Source organism: Leguminivora glycinivorella, chromosome Z (genome assembly GCF_023078275.1).
Source record: "Leguminivora glycinivorella isolate SPB_JAAS2020 chromosome Z, LegGlyc_1.1, whole genome shotgun sequence".
Lineage (NCBI taxonomy): Eukaryota > Metazoa > Arthropoda > Insecta > Lepidoptera > Tortricidae > Leguminivora > Leguminivora glycinivorella.
Window position 1 is genome coordinate 45,914,740 of NC_062998.1, and position 14,132 is coordinate 45,928,871.

Here is a 14,132-nt window from a genome sequence, read left to right on the forward strand (position 1 = left end):
TGTGCAACATGCGGCGACAAATATTTCAAAAGAGAGTAGGGTTTCCAGTTGGTCATTATTTTTATAATCAGCATTACCCAACAGGGACCGTATGGGTACCCTTTAAAACGGTTTTGACACTTTTGACCGACTATTTTACGGCTACCCGACCGTTAATTGACATTGCTGGCTGTCACTTTGACAAAAAGTCGTTATGGGTGTCGTCAATATGTTTTCGAGGGTGGTAGCTCAGGTAGGTGGTAACTCTGGTAGTAATTATAGAAAAACCAAGCATTGCTAAGCAATGTTACCAAACCAATTCACGTATCTTAATATCCTATTACCTTTTCTTAATAAAAAAGTTTCAAAAACAGATAAGTAGTTGGATTTATATGAGCCTGTAATATCGTGACTAAATTGTATCGCAGGTGTTCGTTGGAAAAACAGTATTATGCAATATCTGGACCTGAAAAGAAAAGGTTATGAACCCCATCTACGGGACTTATGCCGGTCTTGCCTTATAAATAGAAAAATGCTTATATGTTCAATATTTTAACATTATTTTATTAATTATCTAGCACATTCTGCCCTGTTATTACGTATAATAATAATGATCATGATTTTGGAACCTAGTCTCATATGAAATTACGCGACAACAAGCACTAGACGGTCTTTCTGTACTCATCGCGGGACAACGGTCAACCCGCCGAGCCTTATAAAATGTGATTTTTATGACTTAAAAGTACCTTATTTCACCAAAATATTATAAAAGCTTTGTAAAATATAATATTTGCTATCTCATAGGACCATGCGCATTACGCCAGACTACATTAATTATAGAGTTTTATCCACTCAAACTTTATTTCAAATAAACTATGCCGGTCTTGCCCGCACTGACCTTACTATTCTATCTATTTTCTACATGACCTAGCTTATCTCGTAACTAGTATTTAGGTACTCACGCACGGCAGTACACCGGCGCGGCGGCGGCTAAAGGCTGCGTTCAAACGGCTACGGGGTACTATTTATCATTTCTCTCGATCTTGTCTTGTATATCGCTAAAAAAAATGAAATGAGACACATAATTTGTAACAGTCTACAATAAACAGTGATTAACCTATTAATACCTACATGTAGTGGGAACACTTAGGGTCTCCATAAACATATCGACGCGTCGCGTACCTAATACGCATATGTACCTATGCATGCGTTCAGCGACGACGACGCGTAAGCGTCTTCATACTAAAGAGCGATTTTTGGTCGGCTAGAGCCGATTCCGCATCGACAGGTTTGGGGAAACCCGTAAGGGTCACTTGCACCAACGAAAATGGAGGGTTAACCCACCATTTCATATGGAATTTGACAGATGCCAGCCCACTAACCCCGAGTTAAGTGTTTGGTGCAAGTGGGCCTAAGTGGAACTATATTTATGATCAGATATGTTTTCAGGAACACGTTTTCAAACTAAATGGCACCCGCAATAATTATAATTAAATAAGCCATAGGGCTCAAATTATTCGGAAAAGATAATCAGAATATGGAATACAACAGATATGAAACAATATAATATATTCACTATACTTGTTCACCGGAGCTACTATTCCATATGTACTGAAAGGTACTTAAATTGAAAGTACCTTACCGCCCGACCTTTGCAATACCAATAACCATGTTTATCGCAATCACAGCTGTAATGCACAATTACTTAAATAAAATTATCTCATTTGCTGCTTTTGACATTCAATGACATTTTGCTAAAAGGTTTCAAAGCTGTAGCGAACGAAACGGTAATCTAAAGCCTGGCGTCCACTAGGCTCGCCGAGTCGAGTCCAAAGAGTAGTATAATTGGTCGAGTCTCATTAATAAATGCAATTTAATTCGCCTTCTGCATTTCTTATGAAACTGCGTCCATTAGCGACGCGTCGAATCGTATTCAAATGTATGAGAACTCAATTCGACGCGGCTCGATTCCGCCTAAGTGGACGCCAGGCTTTACAGATGGTATGGCCGTTGTTCCCTAGAAGCGCTTCTTTTGTGGTTGTCGTTGTTCGTTTCTTGAGCTCAGCGAATAGTTAATAGTCACCAAATCAGTTGTTAACCGGTTTGTCACTCTTGGTGGTAGAATCAGACCAAGGTAAGTTGGCAACGATTTTCATAGCCGCCTCTGCAAGATCTTTGATCAAAGTTCGACGTTTTGGTATTTTTTAAGAAAAAAAAACGGCCGATTTTTGGGTTTCTGGTTAAAGGTACTTGCGAATTGTTGGATTATGTAGAAATGTGTATTTTTTTTAAACTGCTTTTAATGTAAATATTTGATTCATCATCCTCCTTGCGTTATCCCGGCATTTGCCACGGCTCATGGGAGCCGGACCCCAGGCTCCCATGAGCTTTGACAACTAATCCCAAATGTAAATATTTGATTATTTGATGGAAATACAAATAAATACACGATACGTATACCGTTCAGGTTTGAGGAGTTGCCACTAATCCTCATGAATCCGATATCCTAAGAAATCGAGGTTGACAAAATTTTACTTGAAAACTTAATATGCTTAACAAACATAACAAAAAGAACAAATCTCCTAACCTAACATGAGCTATGCGTCGCTGAGGAGTTCCGTTCTGATCATCATCAAAAGTTCCACTTCATCAAATGTCACAATTGTTCATGTACGTACTTGGTTTTATGATAAAAACTCCAAAGTCACTATAAGTGTGCCGTTCAGATTTGAGGAGTTCCGATCTGATCATCACCGGCAGTTCCACTGCACCAAATACCACTGTTATGAACGTTTATACATGCTGTTCCGATAAAAATACCAAACTCATTATAAGTGTGCCGTTCAGATTTGAGGAGTTCCGTTCTGGTCCTCATCAGCAGTTCCACTGCACCAAATGTCACTGTTCCGAACGTACATGGATGCTGTTATCATAAAAACACAAAAAATCACTATAATGTATGCCTTTAAGATTTGAGGAGCTCCCTCGATCATCAGAACTGGATTCTGATAAAAATGGGACCAATCTGTAAGTATAATGTATATACATTCAATAAAAAAAAATCGCAAAATCGGTCCAGTAACGACGGAGGTATCGAATAACAAACATAAAAAAAAGAAACACAGGAATTGAGAACCCCCTTCCTTGAGATTTGGGGCGGCGGTTAATAACAATTGCATTCACATTGCACCGGCAAGGCTCTCAAAACAGCCTAGGGTCAAGTCAAGTCACATCTATCAGCATCGAGCCGCATTTCGTGTATGAGAAAGCACTGGTTAGTAGGTATGAACATGCGTACGCACACGCAGGCTTTCAGCTTTCCGATGCCTAAGCGGTTTCATAATAACGAGCGATTTCTCATAGGTACATAAAATGCGTCTCGATGCTGATTGATAGATCACCCAACCACCTTGATGATAGACGAGTAGACTGACGTATTCAATATGTTCGCAGCGTACTCCTGCCCGCAATACGTGTGTATGGTGGTGCGCAACACGTCCCGCGCCGAGCGGCTGTCGTGCGCGTGCGCGGCGGTCGCGCTGGCGCTGTGCACGGCGCTCATATTCTACTTCACGCTCGTGGTCAAGCGAGGCGAGCTCAACGTAGTCGATAGAGGTAATGGCCAAGCGCGGATCCAGCTTCGTGCCCACGCCTGGGGGGGGGAGGGGGAGGGGGGGGGGGGGGGCGTGGTACAGGCCCAGGCCCCAGGGGGGTCACGTAGTCTATTTGTATGGCCAACCTAGGCTCCAGGGGGGAGGGGGTCATTATCCGCATGACATGACCCCTCCCTCCTGGATCCGCGCATGGTAATGGCTTGTTAACAGAAATTCTGATAAAGGTCCTTATTGCATGAACCTTTTAGGCACAGAACGCCACATTTATAAAAACCTCAAAAAATGTTAAGTGTGGTTACCTCAACTTTTAATAAGTTACTCTCGATATCGAGAACATGACGGAAACTACGGTTTCGGGGGGCAATCATGACTGCGCGATAATTTCAGCTACCAAATAAAATTGGATGTAAGGTAAGCTTGTATTCTCTATCTATAAAGGCGCCACCTTTATTAACATGTTTCCTAAATCCGATATCGGATCGGATAATGTGAAAACACTCTAATATGTCCGGAACTCCGGACGGTACGACTATGTCGATGTTTATTTAAAAATTTGCATTAGTATCAACAGCAAATTCTTATCAAGTTATCAGTTTGTTTGATTTGTATACTTAATTCTTAGAAGACAAATTGCACATAGCCGTATCGGATATACCTAATTTAGGATAATAAGTATTAACATGGTTTGTGTCCATACTTTTGCATTATCATGATTACTTCGCCATATATGCAAAAACACGAAAATTTTTGATTTTCCGTAGATAAATATAGATTGATACCTACTACAGGTATAAAGTTTAATGTAGAAACGTCACAATAGACCAAACCAGGTGCCGTAGCCGAATGGCATTTCTCCGACGCGAAACGAAAACGAAACGCCGCGAAAAGTTAGTCTGGCTTTGTCGCGCCAATACGCACGAGCGATAGAGATAGATATCTACGAGCGTTTCGTTTCGTGAGCGTTTGTGCCATTCGGCTACGCACCCTGGATGCATAGCCAACGTGCGGAACGTGCCTGTTTGCGCTCCGTAGCGAACAAACGCCACGTTATCCCGCTAATAACTCGTAATAGTAATAGAGACGTCACCCTTAGTGCGTTTTCACTTTATCCGATGTAGGACCGATATAGTGAGAGCGTCTTAGGAGGTAGGTGCACATCTCTTGAACTGTATATAACATACCTAATGTAATATTGTTTGTGATTACTTCTGTTGTTTCTCCAATAAAGAAAATAAAATAAAAATAACCGGCCAAGTGCGAGTCGGACTCGCCCACCGAGGGTTCCGTACAAACTTTCTTTCAAACTACCTAGTAAAAATAATCTCATATTTTCATATAACTCTAATGACTTGACTAGAAGACAAAAGTATAGGCACTAATGAGTATTATTGTGTATAGCGCCATCTCCCGGTCAATTTGCTAACTAATTTGCGCGACCTGGTTTTTCAGGGATAATTCTTTATAATGTTAACCGATTTAAACAGTTTTTACTTTATTGGACAGAAGATGGTTTACGTAACATCTCGTATTAATTTGAAGTACGATATACATCCGCAAGGGTGGGTAAATTGAAAGTAAAAATCTGAAAAGTTTTTTGTGAATTAAAAAAAAAGTATTCAAAATACAAACACGATTATATTTTTCCTGTAATATTTAGCATAAAACCAATGTTTACTAAAATTTTCATAATTTTTCGTTGGTAAACTTCGGAGATAAGGGGGGGGAACGGTATTTTTTTTACATTTTCCTTCAAAATTCTTTTTTTTTTCCACAACAAAAAAATTATAAAAAATAGCTTATTTACGCTTAATTTGAGCTCTTTCCAACGATACCCCACTTGACCTAGTAACTTGAAATTTACAGTTTGCCCCCCTTTCATTTTGGCCATTTTCTACAATTAAAATTAATATATTTAAAAAAATTATACTTTCTATTTCTAGAGGTTTACAATGTTCATAACTATTCCAAATTTCAAGTTGATAGCATTAGTAGTTCTCGAGATATTTAGGAATATGACAGACGGACAGACAGACGGACAGAGTCGCACCATAAGGGTTCCTGTTGTACCTTTTTGGTACGGAACCCTAATAAATAAGATATCCCATACATTACAGGCGCCATCTTGGATTTTTTCCATTGAAATCCTTCCGACATCCGATATCGGATCGGATAATGTGAAAACGGACTTAGTGTTTCTTCATCGTAGCTCAAGCGTTTAGTCATCTTGCTGGCTGGCTAAAGGCTATGTACAGTCGCCATCAGATGTATCTCCAGTCGCTAGTCGCCATAAGTGATACCACTAAACTAAAAATTATCGTTTCAGCTCCTCACGAGTGGAACATCACCCGCGAAGACTGGTTGGCGCACCCGCCGACGGGCAACAATACCGTGGCCCGGTTCGCGCCGCTCAAACTCGTGGTAGTGCAGCACACCGTCAGCCCAGAGTGCCACCGGTTCACCAACTGCGCGGCGGAGCTGAGGAACTTGCAGAAGTACTTCTTGGAGTCGAAGAACCTTGGATACGATATACCGTGAGTACTTCAAATCGTGGTAGTGCAGCACACCACTTTGTTCGGTTAGACGGTCTAACTGTCTAACTTAGACCCAAATACCCTATCATAGAACTACCTACGATACAGGCTACTGCTACACTTGCCTAAGTGTGCAGCGGGGCGGCTCGAGCGGGTTTTGCATGTTAATCAATTGAAGCTCATACAAGAGTCCTGAGTCGACGGTACATAGATAGTATGCACGCTCGCCCGTACCGCCGAACGCTCCGCACCACTCAGGCCATACACTTAGCATTTCCTTCTGTATTGGTATGGTCTTAAGAATCTAAGAGAACGGACCATCAAGTAACAATAATGTCATTAATGTCACTTTAGTAGTGATTGTAGTGAATAACTTTATTGTAACAGGTTCACATAAAATTCACGTCAGTATCAGTTATCTTCGTTATCGCGTTGTCACGTTCGCAGTTTCTTAGAAAAATGACAAGACGAAGTAGGTACATATAAACTTAGGTAGTGTTTGTATCGATATCGATATCGAGTACAAGCGCTCCTATTCAATCTTCGCCATGTTTGCTTTTCAGTGATCGTAAACCACAAATTCTGTATTTTTAATATTAATTAATTAACTTCATCTTCCCAGTCGGCATTTCCACGGCTCGTCAAGCCAGAGATCCTAGAGTTTGGCTAATCAAACCTCATTGGTACAGCACCTGCAATAATATGTTACACAACGAAGGGCGCAAAAATATATGACAATATCTCATTTGTAAGGTCATAAGTTTCTCATATTTTTACGGCCTTGAAAGAGTACCATGTTAAATACTTATTGCAGGTGACTGTACGATCTGGGTTTACACTCGCGACGTCCGGATTGATATCGCACGCTCTTACAGAGTTTTTAATTAACTGATTAGTTTTCAAAACATGGCAAGATTTCACTATAAAATTAAAATGCTTATTAGTGCTTAATACCAAACTACCGATAGAGATTGCTACCTAATTGCAATTTTTCATGTACGCTGACTTAGCAGTTCCCGTATAAGTTGCACGTGGACCGCAGTCCGTCTGTATCAGCTCAAGATAAACGAGATTTGATTTTTTCACTCATTTGCCTTATAAATTATAATTGTATTTATCAATCAGGTACAACTTCTTGATCGGCAACGACGGCCGAGTTTACCAAGGTCGCGGGTGGAACCGCGAGGGCGCGCACACGTTTGGCTTCAACCGGTGCTCCCTCGGCGTCGCTTTTATAGGTACTGACTTTGGCAAATTCATCAGATACCGAACCGTACCCTCCTTTTACTTACATCTAAATTTCTTGTAATTGGCGTGCGTCCTGATTACATCTATTGAACGTTACAGGAGACTACCGAGAAGAGCTGCCCATCTACAGCCGCGTATCGCACCTGCAGCTGCAGCGGTTCAACATGCTGCTGGAGGACGGCGTGGCCCTGGGCTTCCTGCGCCCCGACTACTCCATCCTCCCCGCCAAGGACGTGCAGGAGACCGCTAGCCCCGGCAGCAACCTCTACCGCGCGCTACAAACACTCGACCACTACGAGAGAACCCATAGCTTTAGGGACATGAAGTGTGAGGCGATATACGATAAATTAGGCTTACCTTATCATTTATGAATTAGTCTGATAAGATATGACTTTTTTACTAGGTACCTGTAATATATTATATATAAAACTCTTGAGGTATTTTACTGTTTGGTTTCTATCCAGTCATGAAAACAGTAAGTATTTAACACCTTAACCGTCACCCCAGACAAAATATTAAGACCGTCGTAAGTTTGAACTACTTCAATAAACCTGACATGGACTTGTTAAAGTGCGCTGAACTGTGAAAGTGTTAATCATTAAGGTTTTATCGCCAAAAGAAGACTGGTATTTTTCACATCATTAACCCCTTTAGTGGCAGCTGGTCTTAAGTATCAAAATGTCTAGGATATCATAATGTCTCCGTATACAAAATTTCGAAGTGTTCAATTGATAAATTGTACAAAGTTACGAGTATTGTGGACAATGTAGTCAATTTGATATTATGTCATTTTAATATTATGGCAATTTCGATACTGTGGACATTTTGAATTCATCATTTTGTATAGTTGGTCTTTCTGGTTACATGGACATTTTGATACTTTAGACCAGCTGCCAGACCAAGGCATTACCAAGGAAGTAAACGGAATCAAATTTGCACTAAGAGGACAGACTTTTTAATTATTTAATATAGGCTTGTGTCGTTCACGAACTATGAACTGTTAGGAATAAAATCCCATCAATGACCGAAATGAACTGAATCTTACCGTGGTCTGAGAATCGGTCTTTGCTCATTTAGTTCAGTATAGGATCGGCGAGCGCGAGCGGTTGGGATCGAGAACGAATGTGTGACTGCGCCGACCGAGAGCGAGAGCTACTTAGCAGAGCAACAAAAAAAGTCAAGTTTTCATATTAAACTTCGGTTACTTACAACCTTTCGGCCGGAATGTTACTATCTGTGGACTATTCGTATCATTTTGACACTATTCGGTCCCATTCGTTCTGATCTTACCGACCGCAGTGGTCGCTGGTCTGGCTGAACTAAATGAGCAAAAGACCTAAAAGAGCGAACTAGTTCGTGGGAGCGATTGAACGAGATCGGAGCGCTCCGATCAACGAACGAAACGGCACAAGCCTAATTTAATATAATACGCATAGCATAAGCACCTACCAAAAGCGAGTGAGCGATGAGCTATATCGGCGATAGAGAAACGAACAAAAGATAGACGCGCTCCCATATACGTAAAAAGAGAGAGCAAACGATTTATAGTTCATCGCTGAGCGATGAACTATGAACTATTACCACGTCCTTTTGGTGGGACCGGTGGTGCCATAGGCCAGGCTGAAATGGGTCGTGCTAGATTGCAACGCTTTTTTACCTCCGGGTTACTTTTGAATATTTTATAAATCTTTGCTAGCTTTTAAGGATAAAAATAATAAAACAGTAATGGCGTAATCACATCGTTTATTGGTATATGTATGTACCTATTCGCACGAGTCGTACAAGCTATAAACATGATGTGCCGGCCCGCGGGGCCGGCAGACGGCAAACAATCACAAGAACTTTAGAATATGCGTTCGTTCTAACGTATACGGTGTCACAACCGCCCAGCGAGCTAACCGGCGTCACATCGACGCCCTGCAACGGCGGCAGCGACGCCGTGAGCGAGACGGGCCCGCACTCAGCACGTAGGTTAGCCATCGCTGAAGGTTATGATCTGCGAAAATTGCGAGACGCCATGCCATCGAGCCATCTCACTTTTATATTAATTACTTTCTCAGTGGAATGAGAACCTAACCTAACTATGAAATTAAGTTCGGATTACAAAAAAAAAAGATAGATACATGATTCTGAGAAAGTATTATAGGATAGTGAGACCTTTTCTCGACCCCGATTACGATTTGATTTAGGCCCGAGCGGCACCGCGACCGGCATTTTTCACAACACGTTAACGGATCGTGTAAAGTAGCCAGTTCCTCAACAACTCCTATAAAGGCATCACATATATAAAAATTATCACGTTAACATTAAAATTCGAAAGTTGTACCGTGTTAATGGCTTCTCTACAAGAAACTCACGTAGTAAAATACATCTGACGGTGAAACTAAATGGACAGTCGGCATGAGGTGAGAAGCGTGCGCGGCTCCGCGCTGCGGGCTGCGGCGCCTGCCCGCTAGTGACCTACATCATTTCATTCACGCTCCCAACACCGTACAGGGTTGTATAAACATTTGGCATAGATAACTTGACTAACGAATACATTCCAACTAAATTAAAATAAACTCTTATGATTACTTTAAAAGTTTGTAATTCTGAAAGGCTTATATATTTTTTATAACATTTTATTTTGTTAGACATATTCTGTTTCAGAGGTTCTTTTAGGCACTGGCATTTTCTTGAGGTTCGCCAAATTAAAGCTACTTGTGTCGTGGCGTGTCTAGTCTACTGGTCGCGGCAGGGGCCGCGGCAGCTCCCGGCGGTCGTCACCACTAGTACATCTATAGTCTGCGTAGTACATATGACAATCGGCGTAATCGTTTAAGACTAGTATAATAATAATACCTATACCCGAACTGACCCGGGGCTTACCTTCGTACGCTACAACACCAAATATTCTGATTATTATATTATTAAGATTATTACTAAGTTATGGTTACATGAGCATATATATATATGATACAGCAATTAAATCTTGTAGTATAAAGCGCAATTTTTAACGTTTGTCCAAAATTCCTTTTTTTACATTTTTTAAATATTCTATACAAGTTTATTTTGACTTACATGTTAAATTTATTTTACATATTTTCAAACAATAATCGAGAAATGTATGTGATCAACAATAAGCGCAGTGCAGTATATAAAGCACTAGCAAAGCAATCGATAGTAACGATGAGAAAGAAGGAGGAAGAGACGGCCGCGGGGCGAGGAGGCGGGCGGGCGCCCCTCGCCGGCCACACTGTCCCTTCGTCTCAACACGATCCTGAACACATCATCGTGTTGCTTATATCACCTCAGTCCACACAACGGATACTTCAGGCGCCGCTACAAATCAACGTCTAGTTTCTACACGAATCGATTCCAAAAAGCTACGTGTATAGAACGTAACAACGCGCCACACATCCGCCAGTCATAAATACTTCATTTGCCATAAAACAATATCGAACGATGGCAAACAATAACATTTCTACGACCGCAAAGTGAATGTTCACAACATACCGTTAATTAAAATAATCTAACACCAATATTAATATTGTAATAAATATTTTTTCAGTCTTTGGTTCCATTCCAGTACATTGCATACTTCTATAAATGCTTTTTTATCCGATTAGTTTGATTTTTGTTCATTTAGTTTAGGTAGTATATATAAGGTAGAGCGGTGTTAGCCCGACGGCTAGTGCGATGCACTCGTGGTGGCGGCGGCACATGCTAGATGAGACGCCCGCGGCGGGCTCGGTCCGGCGCCGCGTGCCCGACACACACCACCTTACCAACTTTTATCTTTCTTATTCTACATATACTGTTTCAGAGGTTCTTCCCAATACATCAAAAACAAATTCGACGTATTAGACGTCACAACAACAAAAAAGACACGGACTATAGATATTTTTATTCACAGTAATATTACTTTATACTCTTGACATTTTGATAATTTTAGCCAAGTAGAAGTAATATATTTTTCTTTTGTAACAGGTTTGATTTCTTTCCCAATACGATTAATTTACTATTTAATAAATTGATTATAATGGTGACAGACAAGTAAGGTGGTCTGTGAGGGCCACGCTATGTAATGAAGTTGCACTAAATAGGCAGACTTTAACGCAGTAATTCGATACAATAAAGCGAGAGTTCGCTAGTGTCGTCACACCGTGCGCAACAGTGGCGCGCGCCATAATCAATTGTTATCTAATCGTTTCTTCCCCTTTTAGCCTGCGATGAATATTTCAAACTCGCTAATATTCAAAACATTCACACGTTAGAGCACAATTGGATTTTATTGTTTATAGTACCTACAGACCATTACTTTGTTTATTTTGATTTCAGATTGTATAAACAAAGTTAGACCCTACAAAAATTGATATAGTATTAATAAAAGAAGGACACCTTTGTTTTATGTTTATTTTCAATTTGATTGTAAAAAGAAATTGACCAATAGTATATTTTTCTACACATGATTCAGATTCCACTGTTAAATTTAACAGAAAAATATTGTTGCCTCCGATCAAATCTATTTTCATTTCCCGGGTTTGATTTTATTTATCGACTGACCCAGACACATACAGACATAGATAGTCATACCAAGTTTGAGTATTCCATGATCCTCTAGACCTTTGGTAAACATTGATTTGGTATATAACAAGAACCTTTTCTTCTCAGCATAATATACAACAAAAATATTTGCCAATTTCATTAAGTGATTTAGGCAACACAAACTTTACAATGCTACTTACTCGTAAATACATCCAAAAAGGCAAACTGAGTCTTATTATAAGACATATCGGCAAGGAACCTGTTTTCATAGTTGGGGTTCATCCACTTTGTGTATTCAAATTGTTGTCATTTATGATACGGCGCCAAGTGTCACAAATGAGTCATGTACTTGTATCAAGAGCAAAAAACCGGAAATATAGTATTAATTTACATTCATCAGGGGTACATTTTAAGATGAATTCACAAAGTGGATTCAGGCCCGTGTAGTCTTCGAAAAGAGGTCACCGTTGCTCATGGTTTTGTAACATCGTTGAAAATAATTTACAGAGCATCAGGCGACACGCCGTATCGCCCTAAACAGGACAGTTTTGTTTTACAAATGTATTGCACAATAAAATTACATAATCACAGAAGAGACTAAACCGACAGAGATCTACTTGCAATAAGTTACAATAACGTGAGATCTAGAAACCCTCATTTGTTATGTGCCACCTACATACAGACAGAACGCGTCCTGGGTACAGAACACTCACGAGTCGGAGATGATTTTTCTCCATACAAATAAGCACATAAAATATTCAACGGATGACCATCGCATCAGTCAGTCGCTGACGGCGGCTGACGGCTGCGGCGGGTATGTACAACATTCGAGAGCTAAAGTACAACCAAACCAAATAACAGCTAAAGTAGGTACAACATGTCAAACGGAATTTTGAACAAAGTAACCATGCGAAAAAGAACCTCTCACAAACGTAATAAGAAGATTTGTAATAAGCAAATAATAAAGGTCCGGTTAAAGTTGATATGTTCATCGCTCATTGATCACAAGCCGCAACGTGGATGTAACTTGATCGGTATTATGGCAGCTGCCAATTTATTAACAGTGTTTTTTCTCCTACAGTTAGTAAAAATCACAAAACAATTTCTCTAAATGCTGCTAAAGAAAAGAGAATCAGTCAGTCTCTCGTGAATACAATGAAACAATTTGAATTGAAAAATCAAACCATTAGGAGGTTTACCTACAAACGTAGCTGCCGGTGTCCAGAGGCCGCGGTGCGTCGCCCGCAGATGTTCACTCGGCTAATAATTCTGGAAAAAAAGTCAATCTCTGTATTTACATTCACTTGGATAAAATCGAAAGGATTGTATCTTGAGACCACTTGAGGTTGAAAATGGGTGAATCAACTTTTTCTTGCCTGTTATTGTCACGCTGGTTTTATGCTAAATATGCTACTGAAATTATGGAAGCATGCATGTAGTCCATGTCTGTAGGTGGCAAATTAAGGAAAGGGCTTCTTAATCTTGCATAATTTAAGTAGCATAATTTTGCATAAAACCAGCGTGACTCAGGGGACCGTAACCATGGCAATAACAGGCAAGAAAAATTTGATTCATCCAAAGGTAGCTCTGTTTGTAATATCACCATCTGTTTTGGCTATGAGTTATGACTAAATTTCAGTAAGGCAATTGTATCCGATCCATTTTTTCCATTATTACACTATGATGTTGAGTTCTACGTGTATTAACTAAACACGCCTACCAAATATAACCGGTGGATATGGATATGGATTAGTTACATTTGCCCCCCACTCGGGATTTGCACCGCTGTACCTTATGTCAAAAAAATGCGAAGGTCGAACTCGTCGTCGAACATTGCAACTTTTAGTTTGCATTAATTCATCCGCAATTACTAATGTATAAGAAGAAATGTATGTTTCAAAGAGCGCTGGAAGCCTAGCGATAAGAGAATTAGCATGTGCTAGACTAGCAGACGAGTTCCCTTATTAAAATAAACTTTTACTAAAGTTAATGAGCCGGTAATAATCGTTTGTATCCTTCCGACGTATTGGTCCGAGGGCTACTACTTAAGTATCCGGAAAACAAAAAACTAAGAAATATTCTATAGAAATATAATAGTTGTAAATGCCTTGTTAGACGAGACGAATGATGCACTTTTCCATTTTTATTGTTGCACTTTTCATAGCACTTTTCCATTCTGATTGTTGTATACAAAACGTGCAATTTGTACGTAAAAACGGCTATTTTGCGAACT

General features: G+C 40.1%; 2 protein-coding genes across 2 annotated transcripts in view; one reads left to right on the top strand and one right to left on the bottom strand.

Annotated features, from left to right (window-relative positions):
• LOC125240501 overlaps nt 1–7,812 on the top strand; it is a 50,124-nt gene extending 42,312 nt beyond the window's left edge. Inside the window, exons 6-9 of the mRNA XM_048148393.1 lie at nt 3,433–3,594; nt 5,917–6,124; nt 7,250–7,362; nt 7,472–7,812. Coding sequence (XP_048004350.1) covers nt 3,433–3,594; nt 5,917–6,124; nt 7,250–7,362; nt 7,472–7,743 — 755 coding nt within the window. The 3' untranslated portion in view covers nt 7,744–7,812. The remainder of the gene's footprint in view (nt 1–3,432; nt 3,595–5,916; nt 6,125–7,249; nt 7,363–7,471) is intronic.
• Nucleotides 7,813–9,098: 1,286 nt separating this feature from the next.
• The window catches only part of LOC125240743 (cold shock domain-containing protein E1), a 76,509-nt gene continuing 71,475 nt past the window's right edge, over nt 9,099–14,132 (bottom strand). The window contains exon 17 of the mRNA XM_048148791.1: nt 9,099–13,168. Coding sequence (XP_048004748.1) covers nt 13,152–13,168 — 17 coding nt within the window. The 3' untranslated portion in view covers nt 9,099–13,151. The remainder of the gene's footprint in view (nt 13,169–14,132) is intronic.